The sequence below is a fragment of the Pezoporus flaviventris genome, unplaced genomic scaffold, assembly GCF_033815535.1.
Source record: "Pezoporus flaviventris isolate CSIRO_AGI_PZ_B2104156 unplaced genomic scaffold, CSIRO_AGI_Pfla_v1 ptg000006l, whole genome shotgun sequence".
NCBI classification, from domain to species: domain Eukaryota; kingdom Metazoa; phylum Chordata; class Aves; order Psittaciformes; family Psittacidae; genus Pezoporus; species Pezoporus flaviventris.
In genome coordinates this window covers 875,225-899,026 of record NW_026892554.1, presented here as the reverse complement: position 1 = coordinate 899,026, position 23,802 = coordinate 875,225, and the positions used below count along the sequence as shown (strand labels likewise).

General features: G+C 49.2%; 2 protein-coding genes across 3 annotated transcripts in view; one reads left to right on the top strand and one right to left on the bottom strand.

Annotated features, from left to right (window-relative positions):
* The window catches only part of SPG11 (SPG11 vesicle trafficking associated, spatacsin), a 28,864-nt gene extending 17,943 nt beyond the window's left edge, over positions 1-10,921 (top strand). The window contains exons 25-40 of the mRNA XM_061446496.1: positions 357-614; positions 823-1,023; positions 1,325-1,432; positions 2,009-2,171; positions 2,559-2,773; positions 3,133-3,874; positions 4,640-4,782; positions 6,224-6,422; positions 6,733-6,870; positions 7,322-7,455; positions 8,131-8,238; positions 8,602-8,770; positions 9,052-9,140; positions 9,599-9,754; positions 10,019-10,170; positions 10,332-10,921. Of these exons, the coding sequence (XP_061302480.1) occupies positions 357-614; positions 823-1,023; positions 1,325-1,432; positions 2,009-2,171; positions 2,559-2,773; positions 3,133-3,874; positions 4,640-4,782; positions 6,224-6,422; positions 6,733-6,870; positions 7,322-7,455; positions 8,131-8,238; positions 8,602-8,770; positions 9,052-9,140; positions 9,599-9,754; positions 10,019-10,170; positions 10,332-10,512 (3,156 nt within the window). The 3' untranslated portion in view covers positions 10,513-10,921. The remainder of the gene's footprint in view (positions 1-356; positions 615-822; positions 1,024-1,324; positions 1,433-2,008; positions 2,172-2,558; positions 2,774-3,132; positions 3,875-4,639; positions 4,783-6,223; positions 6,423-6,732; positions 6,871-7,321; positions 7,456-8,130; positions 8,239-8,601; positions 8,771-9,051; positions 9,141-9,598; positions 9,755-10,018; positions 10,171-10,331) is intronic.
* Positions 10,922-11,727: 806 nt separating this feature from the next.
* EIF3J (eukaryotic translation initiation factor 3 subunit J) lies at positions 11,728-19,932 on the bottom strand. 2 transcript variants are annotated; one of them, XM_061446528.1, is made up of 8 exons: positions 19,814-19,932; positions 19,639-19,739; positions 15,529-15,586; positions 15,214-15,305; positions 14,772-14,886; positions 13,585-13,743; positions 13,219-13,292; positions 11,728-12,698 (listed from the first exon to the last, which is right to left on the bottom strand). In XM_061446528.1, the coding sequence occupies exons 1-8, from the start codon at positions 19,839-19,841 to the stop codon at positions 12,567-12,569; spliced, it is 759 nt and encodes a 252-aa protein (XP_061302512.1). In that variant the 5' UTR covers positions 19,842-19,932; the 3' UTR covers positions 11,728-12,566. The 2 variants fall into 2 exon arrangements, with proteins under 2 accessions (XP_061302512.1, XP_061302513.1); XM_061446529.1 differs by having other exon boundaries at positions 11,728-12,695; positions 19,814-19,870.
* Between the last annotated feature and the right edge of the window lie 3,870 nt (positions 19,933-23,802).

The window sequence follows — 23,802 nt, the reverse complement described above, 5'->3', positions numbered from 1 at the left end:
AGTTCCAGGTAAGATGATAACGAGCAGGCCTAGGAATTTAACCTGGATCTTTTCAGTGTGGTCTTGAAAAATATGTGATTACACAACAGCAACTAACCAGACACTTTTCATGGTGTGTTGGTAGTATGAGAGATATGACAGAAATGAGTGTTCTATGAGGCATTTTAGCTTCATGTAGGAGGATGAACTTCAGTATTTTATTAGACAGAACACTTCTCTAGGTCTCCAAAATCGTTCTAAAAGTCAGAATTGAAGAATGGTTTGTATTTTCTATGTATTTAATGCTTTGGTCGTTCTGCCCACTCTTTCTCTTTGGATCTCACTCTGTATAGATGCTTTTGGTTCTTTTTTCCTAGGTCATTTCTGTCCTTCAAGATTTCACTCCCACTTTACAAGATCACTTGATGTTGGCTTTGGAGAAGCTACCCGGTGTGTGTCCTGCTGCAGGGAGTGCTGGAAGCAGTGCTGCCAGTGTGCTTAAGGGCAGATATGCAGATAGCCTCTTCCAAATCCTTTTTCAGTGTCAGGGGAACTCAAACCCTTCACGTTACCTTTTGACTGCAGGATTGAGAGAGCAGGCTCCCATTCTGAGTGTCTTAGCAGCATGTTTCCAAGTGAGTATTGATGAAGTTATTCATCTCTTAGAAGAATAAGTAATGAAAAAGTGATGGTTGTGCATAATCATGTGCAATGGTAGATATGATTCTGTGATTCATTGAGGGGTTTTCTCAGTGTTTGTAACAATTGTGACTATTATGACACATTTCACCAAGTAGTACATAATGAGGTTATTCTATAAACCATCGTTCTGTCTTCTGACAGGATGCAAACATTCTTCATTGTCTCTGTGTTTGGGTAATTACTGCTGTGGATGATGCTACCAGAGCTGAAGCAACAAACCATATTCAGAGCTCAGCAGAAAACCATGAATGGGATCTTCATGACCTGGCAGTTATCTGGAAAGTGTTCTTAAGAAAGCAAAAAAGTAGAACACTTCTGAATGGCTTCCAGCTCTTTTTAAAGGTATGGTAATGTCTTTTTAAGTGTATCTGATATGGTGTTGAAGAGGTAGCCCACAGATTCTCCCTCTGTCTTGCTGTTTGTGGCCTGGATAACCTGGATGCAGTCCACTGAAAATCCCAATCAAGTAGGAAAATCTTGAATGGAAGTTCTTCCAGTTATTACACATTTTCAAATCAAGTATCAGCCTTGCATGCAGTTTTAATAAATTGGAAGTTTATTGCTCTGCTACTGAGGAAGATAAAGGCTACATTTATTGAGGTACTTTTAGGAAAGAATTCTAACCTGGTTTTGTGTCTGGAAGGATTCCCCTTTACTGCATATCCTGGAGATGTATGAACTGTGTATGAACTGTAAAAAATACAGTGAAGCTAAAACCAAACTGGACAAGTTTCAGGAAAGTTTCACAAAAGTAAGTACTCATTTTCTCTAAATGCCATTGCTTGACTCTTCCCTTACTAGAATGGGATCTAATGTTGTATATGAAAATAGTGACCAAGATGTTTCAGAAATGATTTCAGTTCTTCCCTTTCCATCACAGTTTTCTAGTTCCCTGAATATCCTGGTAATGAACATTTCATGTCATTACTGGTTTTCCTTCCTGCAATTCAAGCTAGAGCTACACCGGTTTACCTGTGTGCTGCTCACACAGCATATATGCTTATCAAGTATACAGAAGTATGACAGGAGCTATTGATCTAGCAATTTATTTTATCTATCCATTTCTGATCCCTCTTGCATCTTTTATCTCTTCCATGATTATCAGGAGTAATTTGTGGTCACCCTTTCATAAAATTTACTACTTTCGGATCAAAGTCAAACTTGCATCTGTAATAGATTGCTGTCCCTTTAGCAATGGCAGTTCATTTCTTCTTAAAGGAGGAAGCAGATCCAGTACCTTCCATTTCCAGCACAATTCCCACCAAAATGCAGAGTATGGTTGCAAAAAAAAGAAAAACCCAACACTTAAAAGATTTTATCTACACAGCTTAAAACCGAAGATGAGCCAGCAGCCTCAGAATTCCCTGTGCAGTGGTTGGAATCACAAACCTTGTTTCTTCTTGAATTGATGATGCAGCAATGTAGAACGGAATATGAATTGGGAAAGCTCTTACAGCTGCTTGCTGCAGCAGATGGTCTTCTGCTTGATGGTAAATACGGCTTCCTCTGTTAGCTGGTGTACCTCTTTAATCTAAAGACCACCTAGAGTGTTTCTGGAGTGAGTGAAAATATTTACTTTAAGTGTATTCACACTGTGTAAGGATTCACACAACCAGACTTGGTCCTTACAGTGAGTTGCAGTCGTGAAAGTGTAACTGTGTGTAAGTCTGGGAGAGTGATTATGTGTAAGTGTTGTGGAGGAGTGCACGGATTATCTGCAGAAGTATTTTACTTATGGATTTAGAGCTGACTTTCAGTCCCGTGAAAGCTTTAGAGTGTAAGATCTGTGCTCCTCTGGCAGGGTTGCACGCTGAAATAAGCAGCAGTTATTTCCTCAGGTTTAAAAGCCTTTAGATGTTTCTACTCTCTTACAACAGGCCCCTACGTGAAGAAACTCTGTGCACTCAGTGAGATCCTGAAGGATTCCTCCATAGCAATTAATCGCTCCATCCTAACCAGTTCTGATCTGGAGACATTCCAGAGTGAGTGCAGATCGATTCTGGAGCAGCTGCAAGAGAAAGGGATGTTCTCACTGGCTCGGGAGGTAGCAGCACTGGCTGAATTGCCCGTGGACAGCGTAGTTACACAAGAGGTACAGCAGAGTTAAATAGCGATACTCACCTCTTACTCCTCCCAGTACTGGCAGTGTTGAGAATGTTAGTTCTCAGCCTTTTTGAAAACCATTTTTTTCTTGAAATTACTTTTTATTTTAAGTGCAAGTACAGCAGACAAGTTGGCTGTGGGTGCTGAGCTGAAAGGGACAGCGTAGCTTTCCTTATTCTCTTACTCTTTTCCCTTGCTATGCAGTCAGTTTTATTTGGTGAGTAAATAGGTGGATTTGTTGCATATTGAGACACTGAATCTCAGTTCAGTTTCTCACTATGTTGGCCATCCAGTGTGAATTTTCTTTCTTGGAAAGACGGGTATTTAAACTCTCTGTGAATTTTGCAGGTTCTAAGAGATCTGCATCGTTTAAGAGAGCTTGGACTGTGGCACCAAACCCAGACAAGAACTGAATTCTGGAAGAAATGTAATGACAGCTTCATGAAAAACTCGGTCTCCAGCAAAGCTGCATCTCGTTTCTTTTTCGATCAGGCAAACACGGTATTTGAGTCTTTAGCTCATGAGAAGATAACCAGCATCATGGAGAGGCATTTGTTGCTTACCCTGGCTGGCCACTGGCTTGCCAAGAGTGACTCGGTGTCATTGCATGAGTTGGAGGCAATAGAGAAGCAGATCTGGATTTGTCGCATCGCACAACCGTCACCCACTGCTGAGGGGTCAGGCACATCAAGATTCTCCTCCCATGTTGCTGTGAGCCCAGATCTTACCTTTGATGACTTAGCAAAGGAATTTTCTTTCTCAAAGCTACCTGCTCTCAACAGACCAGAGTACTTAAAACTAGAGGGGCTTGCATTCAGAGAGTCTCAGCAGACCTTGACTTGTGATGAGGAGCAGTCACTCAAGGTTCTGATCGGGTGCCTCCTCGATGAAGGCAGCGTGCATGAAGCCAGCCGTGTTTGCCAGTATTTCCACTTCTACAGCAGAGATGTTTCACTGGTTCTGCACTGCAGAGCCCTGGCCTCAGGGGAGGCTGATCTAGAGAACCTGCACCCAGATATTCAGACTCTCCTTATAGCAAGAGAGAAGTCATCTGAAAGCAGCACATCTGAGCACAGCAGAGTTCTGAGTGGTGAGTAACTTCAGCCACATCACAAGTAATACCATTGTTGGGTTCCACTGGATTCTCCTCTTCTGTGACAGTGTTAATTTCCCTCAGCATTTCTGCAGGAAAGAAGGTCTCTGTGGCAGTGGGTTATCTCCTTGGTTCATAAACCTTCTGGTGAAAGGAATTTGAAGCCTTGTAACGTACATTGCTTGTATGTGCTGCAGGCAGGGTGCTTCTATAAACAGTTTCTATAGTCTCATAACCATTCATTTTTTTATACTTCACATTTCTGTTCTGATAAAGTAGCACTGAGCTTCATCAATGTTCCTGCTTTTGGAAGACAGACGCTAGTAAATCTTGAGCGTGTTTCTGGAGCTGAAACAAGGAAATGCTTTAAGTAATGATTCTCTGAATACTCTGTACATTGTAAAGGGTTTAGTGTTTTGTATTAATAGCAAGGCTAAGGCTGATAATGTTGATATATAAAGTACTCTGTGCATATTTGTGAAGTCTGAATGAGAAAGCTTTCAGCTGGAACGTTACTTTCTGATACTAACATCTGTAAAGTTTAATAGAAACAGAAGGGAATAAATGAAGCCTAAGCTGCTGAACCCTTATGTTCTCATATGCCTAGAAATTGTACATCCGAGGTATTATTGAGTTCAGTTTTCAAAGACCGAGGAAGTGTTATGTATTTGCTGCAGATATCTGGAGCCTAGCTCCAAGGATAAAGCTTGTTGGTGTTACCAGTCTTTGTGAGAAAGGAATTGACAGTGGTTTTGTTTCCAGCATCAGGCTTAGAAGACTGGACTCACATTGTGGCTCCACCTCCAGATGATCAAGTTGTTATCAGCCTGAAGGCTCTTATAGAAGAATGTGTCCATGGCAGGAATTACTGCAGACAGGTTCTCTGTTTATATGAGCTTTCTAAGGTATGTGTCTAGTAAGATTACTGAGGAAACATGTGGTTTGTATCAAGCTGTGCTGTGGAAGTTTCTGGAGGAAAGAATAATGAGTGGTGAAAGTACTCAGTGGGTGCCTGCAGCAAGCTTCAGAGGGGGAAATGGCCAAACCTTTGTGTGGAAAAATGGCCAGATGCTTCCTAGGTGTGAAGTGCTGGGATGAACTCGCCTCCCAGGCTCCCCAGGCCCCTGCTCTGACTCCTCTGGGCCAGCTTGCAGCCTGGCTCTCTTTGATGTGCCTTTTTCATAATCTTTCAAGCAGATGTTGTTCATCTCACACTTTGCTTCAGGCCTTTGTTGTGGGTTGCCTTCATAATGAACCCCAACCCAGGAGGAGACACAGAGATAGCAGCTGCCTTAGAAGTTTAGCACAGAAGTGCTCTGCAGGCTCCACAGTGACAGCTCCTTACTCAGAGGCTGCTCAGAGGAGTGGGTAATAACTTCCAAGTGGTTTGACCCAGACAGTGTCAGGAGGGGCAGCAGACTGTTGTTTGCTGCCTCTGTGCTCCTTGACATTCAGAACTGCCTTCAGCCCAACTCTGCTTCTGCTTCAGAGGTGCTGCTGAACACTTCTTTCAGGGTACAGAACCCTTTTCCATGGTATTTGCTCATATTTTTGAAACATAGCATTAGCTTTTCCTGAATAAAAAGCATCAGTTTGTGTGCTGAAGACTTCAGAATTGCCTTTATCACAGAGCTTCCTTGATTTTCCTACAGAATTTTGCATACCTCAGATATTCAGAGGGAGGGCTTTCGGTTTGTGCTGCTACGTAGTTGTATGATTGGCTTGTTGCCTTTTATACCACTCATATACTTCTAGCCTGAAGCTGCATGTGTCCCTACTGTTGAATTAAGAGCTGATCATTGTGTTTAGGAGGTACATTTTTCAACGAATCTGTACACTTGTAAAGCTGTCGTATGTCACAGGAGAGTATTTACAGAGCCTCACCTCTGCCAGACGTAGCCAGTGTGAAAACGAGGATGTCTTTTTCGCTGTGAGCTTGTGGTATGTAGAGAAGAGGAGAAAGAACCTCAGGAGTGAAACCTACTCAGTAAAACACAATCCTTCCTTTGGGAGGACATGCTCCTGTCTTTCTTCTATGTATTTCAAGTGTTAAGGTTTATACTGGGCTAGGAAAATACCTCTGTTCATGGCAACCGCTCTGTGAGTATTAAACTTCAAATGCAGCATAGTTACATGTCACCCTGATCTGGAGAGCACTAATACTTAAGTTACCCAGGTGAACATTACCTGACCTAAGGACAGATGATGTTTGCAGGTTTTGAACCTGGGTTCTGTCTGTTCTCCAGCTCTCCTCTCCTGCATCACCTCATTGCTAACAAGTCAATAGATGTTCTGCACTGGACCCTTTGCTGTGTAGGATCTTCTAAGTGCATGTGTGTTTCTTAGGAGCTGAACTGCTGCTACAGTGAGATGTCAGCCCAGGACCCTGAGAAGCTGCTTCGTGCCATCCTGTCATCCCGCCAGCCGGAGCGGTGCAAGAAGGCGCAGGCGTTCATCACCACGCAGGCTCTGCAGCCCAGCACCGTGGCAGAGCTGGTGGCTGAGGAAATCATGCAGGAGCTACTGGCATCTTCAGAAGGGAAAGGTAGTAAAGAAGCTTGGTCTTGTATGTTAGCGGGTTTGGTTTGTAAGTGTGGTGTTCCTGTGTCTGCAAAACAGTCCTCGCTCTCGAGATATTTGAGTGTTGATTATAGTCAGTAATGTTTGGGCAGCTCTTGTACAAGGCTTGTAAACCTTGTGTACCTTACATAGGGTTTTGTATAAAACGTTTGCATACTTGTTCAGTGTGGGTGAAGTTAGAGTGGTTTGTTTGGTTTGTTTTTCTATTAACGTAGCTAATCTCACCCTAACAAGTAGCACCTGGGACATAACTCACTCTCTCTCTGTGGACACAGGACAGAAACAGGTTGTGAACCCAGCAGCTGAGAGTCAGGCATTCCTACAGCTTGCTAAGCTCTGCCAGGATCATACATTGGTTGGCATGAAGTTACTGGATAAGATTTCCTCCGTACCTCATGGGGAACTGTCGTGCAGTAAGTAAATGGCAATTAATACTTGATGTAAGCAGTGCATTACTGAACATGGCATTACCTGGGTTAAAATCACAGCACAGAGCACAGATGCAGAGCTGCCTGGTAGCAGTGGCATGCTGGTGTATTCCTACACGTTTGTCAGCCTGCTTCTGCTGGAGGAGGTTGGAAGTTTTGTGTGTGGAATAAAATAATGTGTCAGAAAACGATCCAGAAAAACCCAGACTTTCCCACAGCTTGAGAAGCCAGACTGGATGCACGCTGTTATAGAAACTGTTACTACTTGAAACTGCACAGGACAGACCATAACAGCTCAACTTTCTAATCCAGTTCTGCTGTCTGTAACTGGAAGGGCTGTGTGTCCTCAGCAGCAATAGCCTCAGTGGAGTGAGGCACAGGAATTAACCCCCTCAGTTTATTAGTTAATAAATACCTGAGCTCTTCCATTCTTCAGTTACAGAACTGCTGATCGTGGCTCACAACTGCTTCAGTTTGACTTGCCACATGGAGGGGATCACTCGAGTCCTCCAAGCAGCACGGCTGCTCACGGATGAGTATCTGGCACCTAATGAAGAGTACGGAGTCATGGTACGGGTCCTGATGCCCTGTGTGTTTATCCAGATGTGTGCAGAGGGTTCCATGTGCACATCAGCAGTAACTGCTGGTGAGCAGTGCAGGGGGAGCTGGGGGCCGGAATGGACACAGTCCTTCTCCTCTGGACAGCTGCCTTGTCCTGCCTGGCCCTAGAAGCTAAAAGTGGGTGTTTGGTCTGATGTGTGCAGGTCACAAAAGCTCTTAAAAGACTTCTCTGGAAAACAGAGGAGGAGACAGGGGAGCGGTGAAGTGGCAGCAGGGAAGTAGATCAGGACGGCAATGTCAGAGTAATTCAGCTGCTGGTCAAATGTGAGGATTTGCATTACTGGGCTGTTGCACATCTTTATGTCCTGCCTTGGAAGGACTCCGGGAGTTGGAGACATGCCCAGTGTAAAGGTGTCATTGCTAGAAGGGTCACTGCCTATTTTAATTTGGTCAGATTACATCCTTTCACCTCACAGGAAAAAGGATGCAGTTGGTTGGTTGAAAACTTAAAACTCCATGGCTCTGAGGGAGCATCTGCCTGCCTGATGCCCCTCACTGTGCCCTGTATCTGTATCGGCCAGCCCAGCACTGCCACATGCAGCCCCCTCCCTGCCATGGCCCTGACTGCTCAGAGTGGGGTTTCTGTTTGCTTTGGGCTCCAGGCTCTCACTGCTGTTTCCACAGGTTCGTCTTCTCACTGGAATTGGCAGGTACAATGAGATGACCTACATATTTGAGCTGCTGCATGAGAAACACTACTTCGAAGTGCTCATGAGGAAGAAGTTAGACCCAGTAAGTGGAGGGGTACAAAGGGGGGAAGCTCGAGGAACTGTGTGGCTGCGTCAGAACTGGTATTTACACAACAGAGTGCAGTTACCTGGGGATTTTAATTGCTAGAGTATGGGAAATCTCCATCAAGTTTTGCAGGAAGAAGCTAATTCTGGAGTTTGTTCTGGTTTTAGTTCAACTATTTCAAATTAGTCCAGTGCACCAAGTGCAGCGTTGAAACTTCAAGCTTTGGGTTGTCACTCAGATCTCATGTCCTGCTTTGGATTTACTTCCAGTTAAAGGTTTTTAAAATCAGAAATATTTACTAAAATGGGAATAAAACAAAGGCTCTTCAAATCTTGATGGGATTTCCCTTCATCTGACCAGAGTGGGACACTGAAGACAGCTCTGCTGGATTACATCAAGCGCTGCCGGCCCGGGGACAGTGAGAAGCACAACATGATAGCCCTGTGCTTCAGCATGTGTCGAGAGATCGGGGAGAATCACGAGGCTGCTGCTTGCATACAGCTCAAACTCATTGAATCTCAGCCCTGGGGTGAGTGGAAACCAAGTCTGTTTCAGCAGGAGGACATGCAGGGTGACCGGTTTTGATGGCCGGTCTGGTCCTGATAACATCCTTTGGCTTCCAGCACTGGCTTTGCTCCATTAACCAAGCAGTCAGTGCTGTTTCTTTGTGCTTTTTTAGTACAAAATATCTTTTGTCAGACTTTTGTTGCTCTGAGGCACCCCTCGGGGGGCACACTTGGTACCAGGAGGTATTTTTGTAACTTACTTTGTCACATTATAAATAATTGGTTCTTTTTTTCCCCATTTCAGAGGAGTCTCTTCGGGATGTTGCAAATTTAAAGAAACTGCTGATGAAAGCCCTGACGCTCTTCATTGATGCAGCAGAAAGTTATTCTAAGGTAAAATGAGATGTACAGAACTGGGAGCGCATAAGGAGTGAGCTGAACAGGGAGGACAAAGCAAGCTGTGCTAGGGAGGGATATGGAATCCTGTCCCAGGAGAAGAGGAGCAGAGGAATAATCCCTTGTGGCCTGCCCCCGGTAGCCCTGCTGCGTTCACAAGCAGGTGACTGTTCCTTCCTTAGGCTCTACACTTTAGGGTTACAGTTGGGTTCCCCAGTTTTAGGAGTGGCCATGAGCTTAACTAGCAGGAGTAGAACAGTATAATGAGTTTAAAACCTAGTGTGGTTATGATGGAAGTAGTTCTGGTGGTGCGTGAAGCTTTGTTTAAGGCTCACAGTGATAACCCTGCAGTGGTCTAGAAGATGGAGTGCTGGGTAACGCTGAACTCATGCTTGCTGTCAGGAAGATTTTACTTCCCTTGAAAAACAAGCTCCTGTTTTCTGGTGTGTTTACAGGACTCCTGTGTGCGCCAGGCCCTGCGCTGCCGGCGGCTGACGAAGCTCATAACGCTCCAGCTGCACTTCCTCAGCACGGGTCAGAGCACGATGCTCATCAACCTCAGCAGGCAGGAGCTGATGGACTCCATCGTGGCCTTGCCTCGGTTCTACCAGGTGAGTTCAGCTCCCTCATCCGTTGCTGCTTCTGACCAGGACTGTTTTACACAGCGGGTACCTGAGCACAGTGCTCAGCTCTGCCACGTGGCCACCATGCCTGTGACTGTTACCCCATGATACTGCCCACTCAGGAGCCAGCCTGGAAACAGAAGCACAGCTCTGATGGGGACCTGCAGTATTTTCAGTATCCTAAATACAGGAATGTCTCTGTGCCAGAACCACCTCTTTCTGCTCGGTCACTGCAGCTCTGTTCCCCTGCAGGCAGCCATTGTGGCCGAGGCATATGAGTTTGTGCCGGACTGGGCTGAAGTTCTGTACCAGCAAGTGGTCACCAAGGGAGACTTCACATACTTAGAAGACTTCAAACAACAAAGACCCCTGAAGCCCAGCATGTTTGAGGAGATCGCCAAGAAGTGAGTATTGTGTGGACAAGCTGGAATGTTCTTTCCTGCTGGCTCCTTTAGAGGAGCACAGCCTCATTTTAGGAATTCAGTTCTTAGAGGTCTGTAGCAAATCAGTCTTAGTGGTGACTGTGAAGCCTTTCTAGTTCAAGTATGTGTACAATTATTTTCAGAGTTAAACAACACCCACCTACTGAAGCTGCTCTGAAGAACCTGAAGAAGCTGCTCACGTACTGTGAGGACATCTACACGTACTACAGGTTGGCTTACGACAACAAGTTCTACGACGTGGTGAACACGCTCCTGAAGGACGCTCAGACTGGCTGCTGCCTCAATGACATGTTGTCAAACTAGAGCCCGGCTTCCCGCAGGGTTAGTACTGACTCTTTAACAGGTATTTTATCCATCTGCTTACAGCAGTGCGCTGCTACGCGGAGGCTGCTCCAGAGAACTGGTGCTGGTTGTAAATATTGCAAGGGCTGAGGCTGGGTTAACCTAAAACTGTGTTTTGTATAATAAATCTGTTTACAAAACACGTGAGTAACCAGCCCCTGCAGCCAGGGATGGCCCCTTGGAACCACAGGGAGCCAGCAGCCACTCATGTCAGGCTGTGGCTCACCACGGGAATGGTGTCCAAACCAGCAACCAGCTGGAGGAGCAGGCCCGTACATGGTGATGGAGTCAGCGGGAGTGTTAGTGAACTCCTTTGGAAGGCTGAGGTACGTGCCCAGATAATCCATGCTTTGGCTCTCATCTGATCAGACTGCTTAGTGATCGAGAGAATGCCTTGTACAACCCCTTAGGGCTGTACAGCAGATACTAACTTGCTGCTGGGAGTAAAATGTAGTGATGTATTCTTACGGATCCTAACTCCCCCTCCATGCTTGGGTGGGTGGTTGGCTCTGACACTGGGTCAGGAGCTGCAATAAGCACTCTGCTGCTGAGGTGTTTTGGCAAATCAGGAGGGAAGGTAAGACTCGGACACTGCTTCAGGCAGAAACTGGGGTTCAGCTTGCATTCAGTACATGCCCCAAGTAACAGCAGCCTGCAGAGCTCCTGGCTAACACAGATACTAACTCCTGGCCCAGAGCAGGGGGAGGGCTCACAGCTGGAGGCATCACACAGACAGATGGCTTCCAAGTAAAATGAAGCAATGGGATCCCACTATCTCTAAACACTACCCCAGCAAAACCACCATTGCCATGGCAACCCAGCTAATTAGCAAAGATCTTGAGTTTACAGCTTAGAGCCTCTGCCTGGTTGCTGCACACAGTGACGATGCTTCCCCTGCGCAGTGTTTCTCTCAAAGCTGTCAGGGCAGCTCTGGAGGTTGTACATGGCCATGGCCATGGGGCACACAGGTACCACCATAGTTCAGGTCACTGCGCCTCTAAGAAAGAGAATGTTGGGCAGGGAGGAGTAAGCCTGAGCAGAGCCCTACTGCAAACTGCAGTGCCAGTCAGTCTTGTCAGAGAAATGAGACCAAGCTGTTGCGGTTAGTCCCAGCACCGCAACCCCACCACCTCTTATTTTAAGACACTAACAGAACGGGTCCAGAGGCAGCCGGGGTGAGGTCCTCAATAGTGATTTTTATTAAATTAGTTGCTTTATAAAACACTGCAGATGTTGTAATTGTTAACATAACAATTTGCCCAACTGTAGCAACTCTTGCAGTTTGCTAAGCAAGTTTTTGTTGGTTTTAAATGAAAGAAAATGGCCGAGTTGTGAAAGATCTACCACAACCCAGGACAGCCCAAAAGGAAGTCCTGGGTTTTTTTACACTTAAACCAGGCAATTAACTGTTAAGGAATCCCAAACCCATACTGCTGCGTTAGTAGAAATCCAGATGAATGGAAACTAAACTTCATACTTAAGCCACAAAATCGTTCCTTTCCGGTCAGGTACCCCCCTGGCTCATGACCACCCCATGCCCACTCGAGCAGCGTCTCGAGTGCAGGATCCTCACACTGAAGTTAGTGGCTCTCCTTCACAATACCCCAAATCCTCAAGCTCTAACGTAAGACAAAGCAATTGTAATACTAAGTGCACACCACACCCTCGCTGCAAACTGCGCTGGTTCAGCACAGGTCACTTAGGTAAGGCCAAGTCACTGAACCCTGCTGGGAATAACATTGTCCCCTGTTGAAACTCCAATTTAGTGGCTGTTACTGTGGAGTCAAATAGCAACAGTTACCCTGTATGAGAATCTGGGGGGGTTTACTGCAATTTACATAGCTTTGAACCATCCTGGGTCTAAGCCGTGACCAGGCACCCATCTGGACTTAAACCACCAGCACAGATACTGCAATTCTGATTGTAGCATTTGGCAGAATTTAAAGGAAGAAAAGTTGTGCTACATGTTTAAGGGATTACGGGCAACAGAAAAACAACAGAAAGGGAGATAAATGTCACATGAAGTCTTCAAAGTCTTGTACATATTCACCATCGTATCCTCCGTAGTCAGCCAGGTCGTCTTTCATCGTAGCCTTTAAACCACCGCCCGGCACAACACCTTTTTTCTTCTTTTTGGCTTTATTCTGCTTAAATAGGAAGAGCACATTGACTTTCAGCTCCATAGCAATGAGTCAGTACCCCAATTCCAGTAACACCTCACGTCTCTGGGTATGAGCACTCACACAGCCACGCAATGAGCATGACTCCTACCCTGTGTTTCACCCTGCAATGCCATCAATTACAGTCCATTCCTAGCACAGCTGTGGTATTTTCAGGTACCCCACAGCTCCCTCATGGACTTGCCCATGTTTTGTCTGTCATCCTGTTTTACCCAGCTCTCAACAAGTAGAATAACAAGGTAAATGCAGCATCTGGTGTTCAGCTCTGTGAAATCACCAGTTTAATGAAGGAATCAAAGTGCTGAGGCACAGGGCGCCCAGAGAAGCTGTGGCTGCCCCAGCCATGGCAGTGTTCAAGGCCAGGGTGGATGTGTGATCATTTAATCTCCTGCTACTCCCAAACCATACCCAGCAGCTGAAGCAGTGTCCAAGAACTGCCCTCACCAGCCCAGCCCTTGCAGCCCTTACCACCACGCAGAAGCCTTACCTTTTCCTGTTTCTGTTTTTCACTGCATAGTACTGTCAACGTATTTGTGATCTTTTTCAAATCATCAACTTCCACTAAGTCAGGAAAAGAAAAAGGATTCTGTGTCAGTATTGTTTTCAAAGGCAGTTAAATAACCCAACAACACCACCCTGCAAGACGTAGAAATAAGCATCTCTGATGAGGATGGGCAATTACTTGGTTTAAATCAGCAGAACACAGGCTGAGCGAGTCTGGTCCCTGGAATCACAGTTAATGTTTGAAGGTCCCCAGATAAGCAGCCTCCTGTACAGGGAGACAATCCCTAACACAGTCTGTGGGAATGGAGTCAGGTGTTCACTGGGTGTCCTGGGCTCCCATGACACTTACATGAAATACACACGTCCCGAACTAACGCTTCCAAGAAGCTGGCGTAATGTAACGACTTCTCGTACTGTGTGATTTTCTCTTTTAGTAGCTTGCCAAATTCCGTAAAGTCATCTTTCGAGGAGGGATTCATGGCATCTATTCCACAAGTGTTATTTACACCTGCACGGGAAGACAGAGGTGTTACACAAACAGCCGTGAGCCCCGGGGTGACACCAGAGGAAGCAGTAACCTCGCTGACATTCGGGTCCAAATCCCCAGCCAAAGCTGAGCTCTGCTCACTGCTTCCACCACATAAAAGCCAACAGCCCCAGTTATGAGCCTCTATGGAAAGGTGTTTTACTCCAAAATGTAGTAATTTGCACCAGCTGTTCCCATTCCCTGGAGTAATGCACTCTAGAGGAAGCCCCTTTCCCTTAAATAAAGAATTCCTGTCTTGAGCTCCCCAGTGCAAAGTTTAGCTGGTTCTTTGCAGCTGGTTTTGGTGCATCTCCCACCCCTACTCTGCCAAGGACTCACAGAGAAGCATTTCCACCGAGTAGTAGCTGGATAATTCACTATAATCAAGGAAACACGCTTTCATGTGTGGAGGATGCTGCTGTGAGTCAGGATCTCTGCTGATGCTGTCAGAGCACAAAACCAGGCTGATCTGCTCTAAATCTACTTTGTCTCCACCATCTCACTGCTCTGACCTGGCTGGCTTTCCCTCCTCCTGGCCTGCCACAGTTTGCCTGAAGGGAAGCACACTGGAGCGAGTTCTGCTGTGCCACAGTCCTCCAAAGCCTTGTTAGCTCCCTCTTGTAAAGCACTCAGAACATTCAGAGACAGCACTTCTGGGTTTTCTTTTTACACACTCGTCTCACTCAGCTTTTTACCACAAGTACCAGTGCGTCCAAGTGCAATGCTGGAAACTTCAGCCAGCCACCTCTTTCTCCTGTGGGCTCCTACTATTACCTGCTAAGGAAAAGCACCTCCTGTGCTAAAGCAGGTTTTGTGGTTCTTCCAATTAGTCCCCCTCACCGAGACGTGCCTCCAGCAGTTCCAGTGCAACCCCTCTTTAGTCTCAGTCACACAACCTGTGTGTGCCAACAGGCAGATCCTGCTCAGTTCCCTCTGCAGGTACCCCCCACCAGGCTGATTTCAGGGGACAGCCCTCTGGGGCTGCTGCAGTTGCACCAACTCGCACTTACCAAAGGTTTCTTTTGCTAACTCCAGGTCTGACTCCTCTTGCAATTTCTTTAGTCGTAGCTTGTCTGCTAACTGTTCTTCTGGGGTGAGCTCCTTCTGCTCCTCTGGGGCCTCTAACTGCAGTAAGAAACATAGACACGCTGCCCCTGAGCAGGGTAACACCACCACATCGCTTAACAAGCAGTCTACAGCAAGGGGGAAGCAGCGCCTCAGTTGTGTGTTTCACCGCTGCACGTTGTACCATGAGCAGCAGAGATGAGCATTGCTTCAGCAGCTGGCCCAATTACACATATTAAAGCTGATGCCCCCCCCCCGTGTTAGTCAGTGCAGGACTGAGGTTTGTTTTATCATAGTCAAGAGCTTTACAGGGCTTGTTCAACCTCAAAAGAATCAAACTGACCCTGTCCTCTACATCTCTGAGACCCAGAAGGAAACAGGAGTTACCCTTTTTTTAAGCTCCTCTTGCTTCTTCTTCTGTAGCTTTTCTTTTTCTTTTATTTTTTCTGCTATTTTCTTTTTTTCGGAGACTTTTGGCTCTGTAACACATGGACACCAAAGCTCTCAACAACCAGGGCTTACTCCCAGCAAGCACAGTCATCCCTGGAGCTCCATCAGTGGAATCCGAACCCAGGAAGCTCCAGGACACACTTTGTCAGAACAAAACCAACCCCATTTAGTGGGTTTGATTCTTCAGACACACTCCAAACAAACCAGCGTCTGCTCTGCTGTGCACAGAGCCACGTGTGCTTTAAGTCTTACCTTGTTTTACCTCTGTCTCCTTTACTTCCTCCTCTTCCTCCTCATCATCCCAGTTATCCTACAAAAAGAGTCTGAGTTAAGATTTTTACAGATACTTGTTCAGGTAACAAATGCGAAGAGCAGCAGCTCATGCACCACCTCTTTAAAGCCATTAATCTTATGTATGGAGTGAGGAAGTGGGGAGGAAGTTGAGCTGTACAAGGGCTTTTGGAGCTGATCAGGAGGCTTCAGGACCAGTTCTTACTTTGGAAACAGCAGCTTTTGGTTAAAGAATCAGAAAGCTCATGTCAGGAGTCACAAAAACAGGTCACGGTCCCATCAGCACCCACAGGAACTCACGGGCAGCACCGCGCTGCGGGAGCAGGGGAAGCAGCAGCAGCAGGCAGAGGGGATGCAGGGGACCTGGTGCCATACAGGAATACCGGCCCCTAACAGTCACCACACCGATGGCTCCTTCATCGCCAAGGAGCTATTGACAGACTCTTCCCACAAATAAATCATTCAAATGCTCTCCAACAGCCACCACGTCCTCAGGTGTATTTTCAAGCAGTCTCAGCTGTGGTGTCTGCAGTAACTCTGCCTCCAGCTTTCACCTTCAGCAACCTTCAAGGCCAGGTTGGACACAGGGGCTTGGAGCAAGCTGCTCTAATGGAAGGTGTCCCAGCTTGCTGGAGGAGCTTTAAGGTCCCTTCCAAGCCAAACTGTTCTATGCCCACCATCTCTCACCTCCTGGCCACTGTCCTGTGCCCAATGGACGATCCATGGTTCAAACAAATACAGAAGAAGCACTGTGTCTACAGAGCTGACCTGCCAATGTCACCTGCAGACTCTACAGCAGTAATTCCACAGGTTCTTCCTGATTGTTCCCTAGACCAGAGTTATGGGAATCCGTATTCTTGTCCTAACCCCACTGCAAATTCAAGCCTGTATCCTCCATGTGGAAATCACTGCTCTAAACTGGATCTGAAGGCGCGTGCCAAGTACCACACGATGCTCGCACCACAAGTTAAAGGCAAGAAACTCACAGGAGTTCAGAACTTCAGTTACTGGTTTCCACTCAACCTGCAGGCTCACGAGATGGCATCTGACAAGACCTCCTTTACCCCAAATCACACACACTGTCAGGGCATCATTACAGACAAGCTTAAACCCCCTAAGTCCTGAACATTGTGATCTCACCTCACCCAGCAATGCACATAATTGATTAAATCAAGTGAGTTATTCAATTCTGAGGCTGCTACAGCACAGCAAATAGAAGGCAGTGGTGGAAGCACTGAGGACTTCAATGTGCTGACCCAAGCAAGGGAGCCACCGAGTCCATCCACCAGCTCACTCCAGTTAATTGGCACTTGGGAGGGCTCCAGCTTCCTTCCCCATTCCAAGGAGCTGACTTGAATTTGGAGCAGCATTACTTTAGCTCACATCTAATTAAGAGTTTGTTACACCCACTTTTTAAATAGCTCCTTCCATTACTGCTGCCTCAGCCCTTGCCCTGTCCTTCACCGGTCCTAAAGTCAAGTGTCTGAGAGCGCAAAACCCCAGAGCAGGGCACCCTGACCCTGCCCGTGGGGTAAAGGGGCTGAGGGCAGCTACTGCATGTCACCAGTATGGGCAAGGACTTCCATGCGAGGACAGGCTCACCCCTTCCCCACGTGCCTGCGCAGGGACAGGACATGATGGCAGAGCTTATTTGAATTGAATGTATTTGTAACTGGGGGCAGGGGAGCACCCACACCTATTCCTGTGGTTTGGAATTCCAGGGAACTTCCTAGGAGGGAAAGAAAATTGCTCTCCTGTTGTATCTTCGCGCTGATACGAAGTAACTCAAAGATGATGTCTTTATCCCAGAGTGTTTCAGCAATGCACACCTGCACTGAACTGAAGTGAGGCTCCTGGGAACATCATGTCCTGTCAACCAGCCCCTGAGGAGAGCAGCTCTCTCATGGCTTCCTGTGCTCCATCACATGTACCTCAAACACAATAATGCACATTCTGCCCCCCAAACCCAGAAGACAGAACTGGGGAGCAACAGCCCCTCCAGCACACAGATTCCCACCAGACCCATGAGCTCTCCTCCCTTCAGAGCTCAGTGTCTGGGTGGCCCTGGCTTTGCTACACACAGAATGGCCCAGGAGTGAGATGAGAGTTCCTTGGCTGAAGGCCCATCCTCTGGGAAGCACCAGAGAGTTTTGTCACTGATGAAGATGCTAATTTTAAACCTGGGGAAGCCAAAGTTTCCCAACTGAACAGTTCCTGCAAGTTCATCCCTGAAAAATCTTCCAAAATAAACGCCAGGATCTGAATATAGAAACCCCATTCCAAACTGTGAAATACCAACCCTAAAGCCGCTCCTGCTCAGAAACCACACAGAGCTTCTGCTTTAGACCGTGTCCTTTATCTTACACAGCCACTTCCCAAGGTGCAAACAGGGAAGCCAGAGCCCAAGAACCACCACAGGCGCAGCTCTGTGACCTTAGGCCTTCTGCAGAAGAGCAGATCAAAGCAGAACAGAGCAGCTTTCTCTGCTGGACCACTCCTCTCCAGCCCCAGCCCCAGCTCTAAGCCGTGACTCCTCTCAAAGAGTTAAGTAGTTGCATTCTTACTACATGTGCGAGAACCTTGCGTCCTTATCAAAGCCCAAGGCAGAGGTGTCCTTGAAGAGTAACCCCTGAGAGCGCACTTCTCTTGGACACATTCTATCCTGGCAGAGAAGTTCCTCACTTTCAAAGGCAGGAGGAAAAGCCTCACAGAAACAATGTCTCTAAGAGATGTGTGTGTATACACACCTACATGGAGAAATCACATATACACCCACAGTTACACTTTAACCACACTACAAAGCACTGCAGCTACTCTACACAGACACCTTTACTTTGCCTGCTGCAGTGGGATACCTTTGGGAGCTGAAGAGTGTGGGTGTTGCTACATTGAAGGAGGAAAATGGATAGCTTGTAACTCACACCAACACCTTCACTGCTTTTCTGAGAGGAGATGAACCACTTCTGTCACAGCGACTGCAAGAAGCAGCTCAGCCCACGCTCAAGGACAGCGGCGCTGCTGCTGTCAGAGGTCCCGGTGGCAGTCAGTGGCCTCACACTGCGAGCAGCAGCACTGCTCCAGAGAGGTGACCAACAGCACCCAGGTCACCAGGGCCTGGCCACTGCTGCGCCGCGAACAGAAAGGCCTTTTCAGTGGACATGTTTCCATTCCTCGCACTCGCTCCTGCCATGCTGCTTGGCATCGTTTCCCTCCTGTCCAGATGAACGTGGCACAAACCGAGGTTTCTGCGGCCTCCAGCTGCAGGGGCAGCTGGAACAGGCTTTTGGAAGCATCAGAAGTGAACATCTGCACATTTTTAACCCTGATTCCGCGCAGACACCACTCGTGAAACACAGCAAACCCCCCTGTCATCTAATAAACCGATTTTAAGTAATTCAGGCACTACCAAATCCACAACCACACAGTAAGGCTGCTGCTGCCTTTTCAAATGATGAGCCCAAAGTGTGTGTGTGAAGTAGGCAAAAGGGGGGGAAAGGAGACCGCAGAAGTCTCTGGTCAACCACAGAAGCTCCAATTTAAAGCTTTCTTTGAATCCCATCCCAGTGCTCGCCCAGGAGCTCACCCCCACTCAGAGCAATGGGTCTGAAGTGCTGCGGAAGGCAGTGGGAGAGCGGCCGGCCCCCAGAGCAGCCAGGCAGCTGGGAAGCAGCAGGTGGATTCCCTTGAGCCTCTTCAGGCCTAGAAAGCGCCCGTGGGTCCGCCCTGCCCTCCCCGGGAAGGCCCGCGGGCAGCGGGGGTGCACCCCGGGCGGCTCCGCGCGCTTGGAGCAGGGACTGGGGCCACCGGGCCCTGTCAGACGCGTCCTCCCCCGGCATTCCGGCCACTGTCACCCGCGGCCGCCGCTGGCCTTCGGGGCGCCGGCACCCGGGCCCGGCGCGGCCCCGCCGCAGACGCTTGGCCGCGGCCGCCCGACCTCCCCCGCCGGGGCCTCCCCGCCCCGCCCGCGGCCCCAGCCCGGGCCGGGCCGCGCCGCCGGGCCCGCGGCCCCCGCACACGAGGCACCGTGTGGCAGCGGCCCCGCTCCCCGCCGGCCCCGCGGCCCGGCCGCACCTTCACGTCGTCCTCCTCATCCTCGCCGGCCCAGCGGTCCCCGGCCACTCCCGGCACCAGCCGCTTCGCCACCGGCTCCACCACCTCGAAGCTGTCGGCATCTGTGGGGAGAGGAGCGCGGTGAGCGCGGGGCGCGCGGGCCGGGGGCAGCGGCGGGGGCAGCGGCCGCACCTACCCCACGAGTCCACCGCCTCCGCCGCCATCTTCCCCGCCACCGCTCGCAGGGCACGGTGAGGCGGCCGCTCCAGAGCGGCAGAGCCGGAGCCGCGCGCGGGGCACGCCGGGACGGTGGCGGACCGCTGGAGCTCCGCCCACCGCGGGGGCCGCGGTCGGTGCCGGGCGGGCTGAGGGGCCCCGGGCGCTATGGCGGGGCGGCAGCTGCGGCCTGAGGGGAGCGATACCGGTGAGTCCGGAGCCGGGCCTGACCGCGGCCGGTGCGGGCCCTTCTCCCTCCTCAAGCGACAGCAAACGCGTAAGAGCTGGGGGTGTCGCAGCCGGCTCCCTGCGCTGCGGGGAAGGGTTTCGTGTGCGAGGCAGGGAGGAAGAGAAGCTTCCAGGCTGATCCCCGCTCGGGTTTAGCCGCTTGCCAGGCACCACAGCAGCAGGCACGGAGCTGCGGCTCCGGTAACCAGAGCCCGAACATCCCAGCGGCATCCTCGCCGCCGGGAGGGCGCGCAGGGAAGCGGAACACGGTGAAAGCCGTGCCCTGGATTCACGCAGCACGCCTGAAGTCAATTCAACGAGTGAGGAATTTGCTCCCATTGCACTGGTGGGGAAATGAAGGCACAAAGGCCAAAAGCCCTGCTCGAGCCCAGCGTGGAGGGAGGGGAACGGCCCCGGAGGGCAGCAAACGGCCCGGTCTCAACATCTCTGCTTAGGAGGAGAAACTGATACAGATGAGATCAATGGGGCCTTGTGGTTGTTTTACAGACGATGCCCACAGAGCACATGGAAAAGGAGGCCTGGAGCAGAACAGCTCGGGAGGATGCGCTGTACCGATTACAAAGCACATCTCCTTTTCTCTCGTTGGGCCTCCAGTATCCTTAGCTTTTAAAACACACATGCACACAGAGAGCCCTCTTCTCCTTCCCTTTCAAAGGCTGAAAGCAGACATGGAGGAGTCTTTGCAGAGAACAAGAGTGTGCAGTGGAGGATCAGCTACAAACCGTAAATCCAGGAGCCAGAGCCCAACTCTTCCATAGAGACCTTTATGAACCTGTGCTAGAAAGGGAGGCAGCAGCAGCAGCACAACCTCACAGAACACGAGTTCTCTCCCAGCTGTATTTGACACCATGCAGCCCATCGCTGCAATGGCACTTTTGCAAGCATCAAACAGAAGAAAGCAAACGAGTTATTACATGGGCAAGACAACCCAGGCAGTGCCAGGTCACACAGCACCGCAGCTGCGCTCGCTTCCAACCACAGCCACTGCCTGTGATGCTGGGGAGGGGGTTGAAAGTTACCTTTGCCTTTACTAAGTGACTACGAGCGATGAAGTGCTGCATCCCTGCTGCTTCTCATCAGCTGCTCAGGACCCCGGTGTGAAGAACCCGAGGCGTGGGTTTGCTGCCACCAAGTCTTTGCTATCAGCCCTGTGGCACCCCTGAGCTTCACTCAGGTTCCATCGGCAGCACCGATAACTGACTGGAGCCCTGGAGCCTCCCTGCCACCATCTCGCTGTCTCTTCTTTCTCCCATCATGGGTAGCTCTCAGCTGGGTGGAAGCAGGTAACAAATGTGACCCAGGGAGGGGGAGGAAGGCAGGAGAGAGAAAACCTCCCTGCATTCAGCCAGCCCAGGAATGCTTCTGCAATCCTGGGTTTTCTCGTTGTTCATCCCATTCCAGCTTTATTCTACTCACAGAACGGATCTGAAAGTCCCTTTTAACTCCAGTCCTCAAAGCAGTCTCTTGGTCTGAAGAGACACACAAGGGATTCCTTCTCCCAGGAAGACGCACTTCTAAACCCAAAGCCATTCACCTCCCTGCCCGTGTGACTGTGGTTGCTCCAGTTTTGCAGGTGTTGGTCTTTGATAAGGAGTTTCATGGCATGAAATATGGAAGCGGCCTGACTGCGGATCAAAGGTGCCGTCTGTCATCCTGCCACACACATCCAAGGAAGTCCCTTCACCAGAAAAATACTGCTTGTGAAACCCAGTGCTCTCCATAAGTGGCAGACATTAACAGAGGAGTGACTTGTGTCCCGTGGCACCTGCTGGCACAGACTCCCCCCTCTGAGCTGGTTTCCCACAGTAGGTACTGTCGGTTTTCAAACCAGCAGCAGGATGTGAATGTTTGCTCCGAGGCTTTGACTGTGGTTAGGTTCCAGTTTATCCATCTGCAACACACAAGCATTCATTTCACGTGGAAATCCAAGCTTTGCAAAGGTCTCCTCTCCACATCCTCCCAGGAGCGCTGCAGCGAGTGGGGGATGAAGGCACAGTTCTCTTTTCTCATTCCCCATACTTGGGCAGTCTCAGCACTAATCCCATCCTCACATGGAACAGTCCCAAGGGGCACAGGGCTGGTGCGGGCTGGGGCTTGCCTTGGGTCCTGTAGAAACTGCCAAGCTCCAAATCCCATCATCTACTTCAACACGCTGATTGACTCAAGTTTGTTCAGGCAAAGAATAAAGGCTACGACTGGCCACGCAGCGCTGTGAGGAGGGCAGAGCCAGGAGGAAAAAGAAAGGGATCTGGGTATTTACCCGGTAAAGTCACAACGGGTTTGTGTTTCTGGACAGGGCTCTTTACTGAACAAGCAACTCTGCTGCTAAAGGTCCTGCCGGAGGCACCCACTTGGCCTCTCCTCACCCACAACTTCCTGGTCTCACACTTGGGCATCCATTGGGAAGAGCTGCACACAGGGAGGGGACGATGTGCCATGGAAGGATGCTGGCTTCTCTCAGCAGGAGCAGCCCCAGGTTTGCCTCATCCTCCTCCTGCACCCCAGCTGTGGCTGCTCAAGGGCTTTGTTTGAAGGCAGTCTCCCTCCTCAGTGTGCCCGTGGTCCACAGCACTCATTTGGGAGACTTTCAATCAGGTCTTGACACGTTCCAGCCTTTCAGATACATTCCAAAAGTAATGACACATTTTCCTACCCAGATGGAAGGTGAAATGAATCAGTGGTGGAAAGGAGGCTAGGAACACCGAGGTGCACACTGTTCTAGCTATAGAGCAACTTAAAAAACCCCAAACACGTTGACCATGTATTGCCAAAATAAGCACGAAAGACGTTACTTTGCTGACAGAACGGAGAATGCTCCGACCTCCAACAGGGTACCCATGGACATGCAAAAGGAACACACGATTGCCAGGCTCAAGGAAAAGACCACAAAACGAGACAAACTTTGGAAATAGGATGTTGTGTTTTCTAAGATTACACAGGGTTGGAATCAATGACAGAGCTGCAGGACTGCTGCATGCATGCATGCAGTCTGCTTGCAAGACTCGAGCAGTGCATGGAGTGGAGCCTCCCCAGCACCCGTGTCACCTCTGGCACACACAGTCCATCCGGACCCAGGGCAGAGGTAGAGCTGAGCTTCCCCTCAAGGCTAATCAGGTGAAACTAGAACCTGAAGGGTTATTGTACCTGTGCTGCGTGCAAACAGCCTTCACACCAAGGTGTCTGACGTGTTCAGGAACTTACATCTGGGGGAAGGTGGACTCATTCTGCAAGGCAAGCTCAGGGTGATAAATACCAACTTGCAGCACATTACAGTATCACTACTTCCTATGTTTATTCAGCAGTCTCTGTTACTTCTGCTCTGCAGCGATACAGAACTAAACCCTCTGCTTGCGTTTCCCCACACAGACACAGCTGTAAAGTGCAACGTGTGCTTTGGTTTCCTCAACTAAAGAAAGCACTTCTAGAATGGGGTCAGGCAAAGAGAGGACCCCCGTGCCCAGGGACACGCTCTGAACAGACGATGGTCTCTTTACCGGCAGAGAAGAGCCACGAGCTGCTCCGCAAAACCCGTTTCACTCTGGCTGAGCAGTGAATCTTAAAGCAGCTCTGTCACGGCAATGACTCGGGAGGCAGCTGGCAGAATTCCACAGCAAGCAGGGATTCACTGTTAAAGAGTTAAAAATCCCAGGTTTAGGTTCACATTGTAAGGAACAGCCAAAGAAAGAGTTGGCAAAGCATGGAGCAATCCAAACCCCGACC

Coding starts and splice junctions, on each gene's coding strand:
- EIF3J (XM_061446528.1), bottom strand. CDS start 19,841: ATGGCGGCGGAGGCGGTGGACTCGTGGG. Junction 15,587..19,638: donor ATGAGGAGGACGACGTGAAG/GTGCGGCCGGGC, acceptor CTCTTTTTGTAG/GATAACTGGGATGATGAGGA. Junction 15,306..15,528: donor GGAGACAGAGGTAAAACAAG/GTAAGACTTAAA, acceptor CATGTGTTACAG/AGCCAAAAGTCTCCGAAAAA.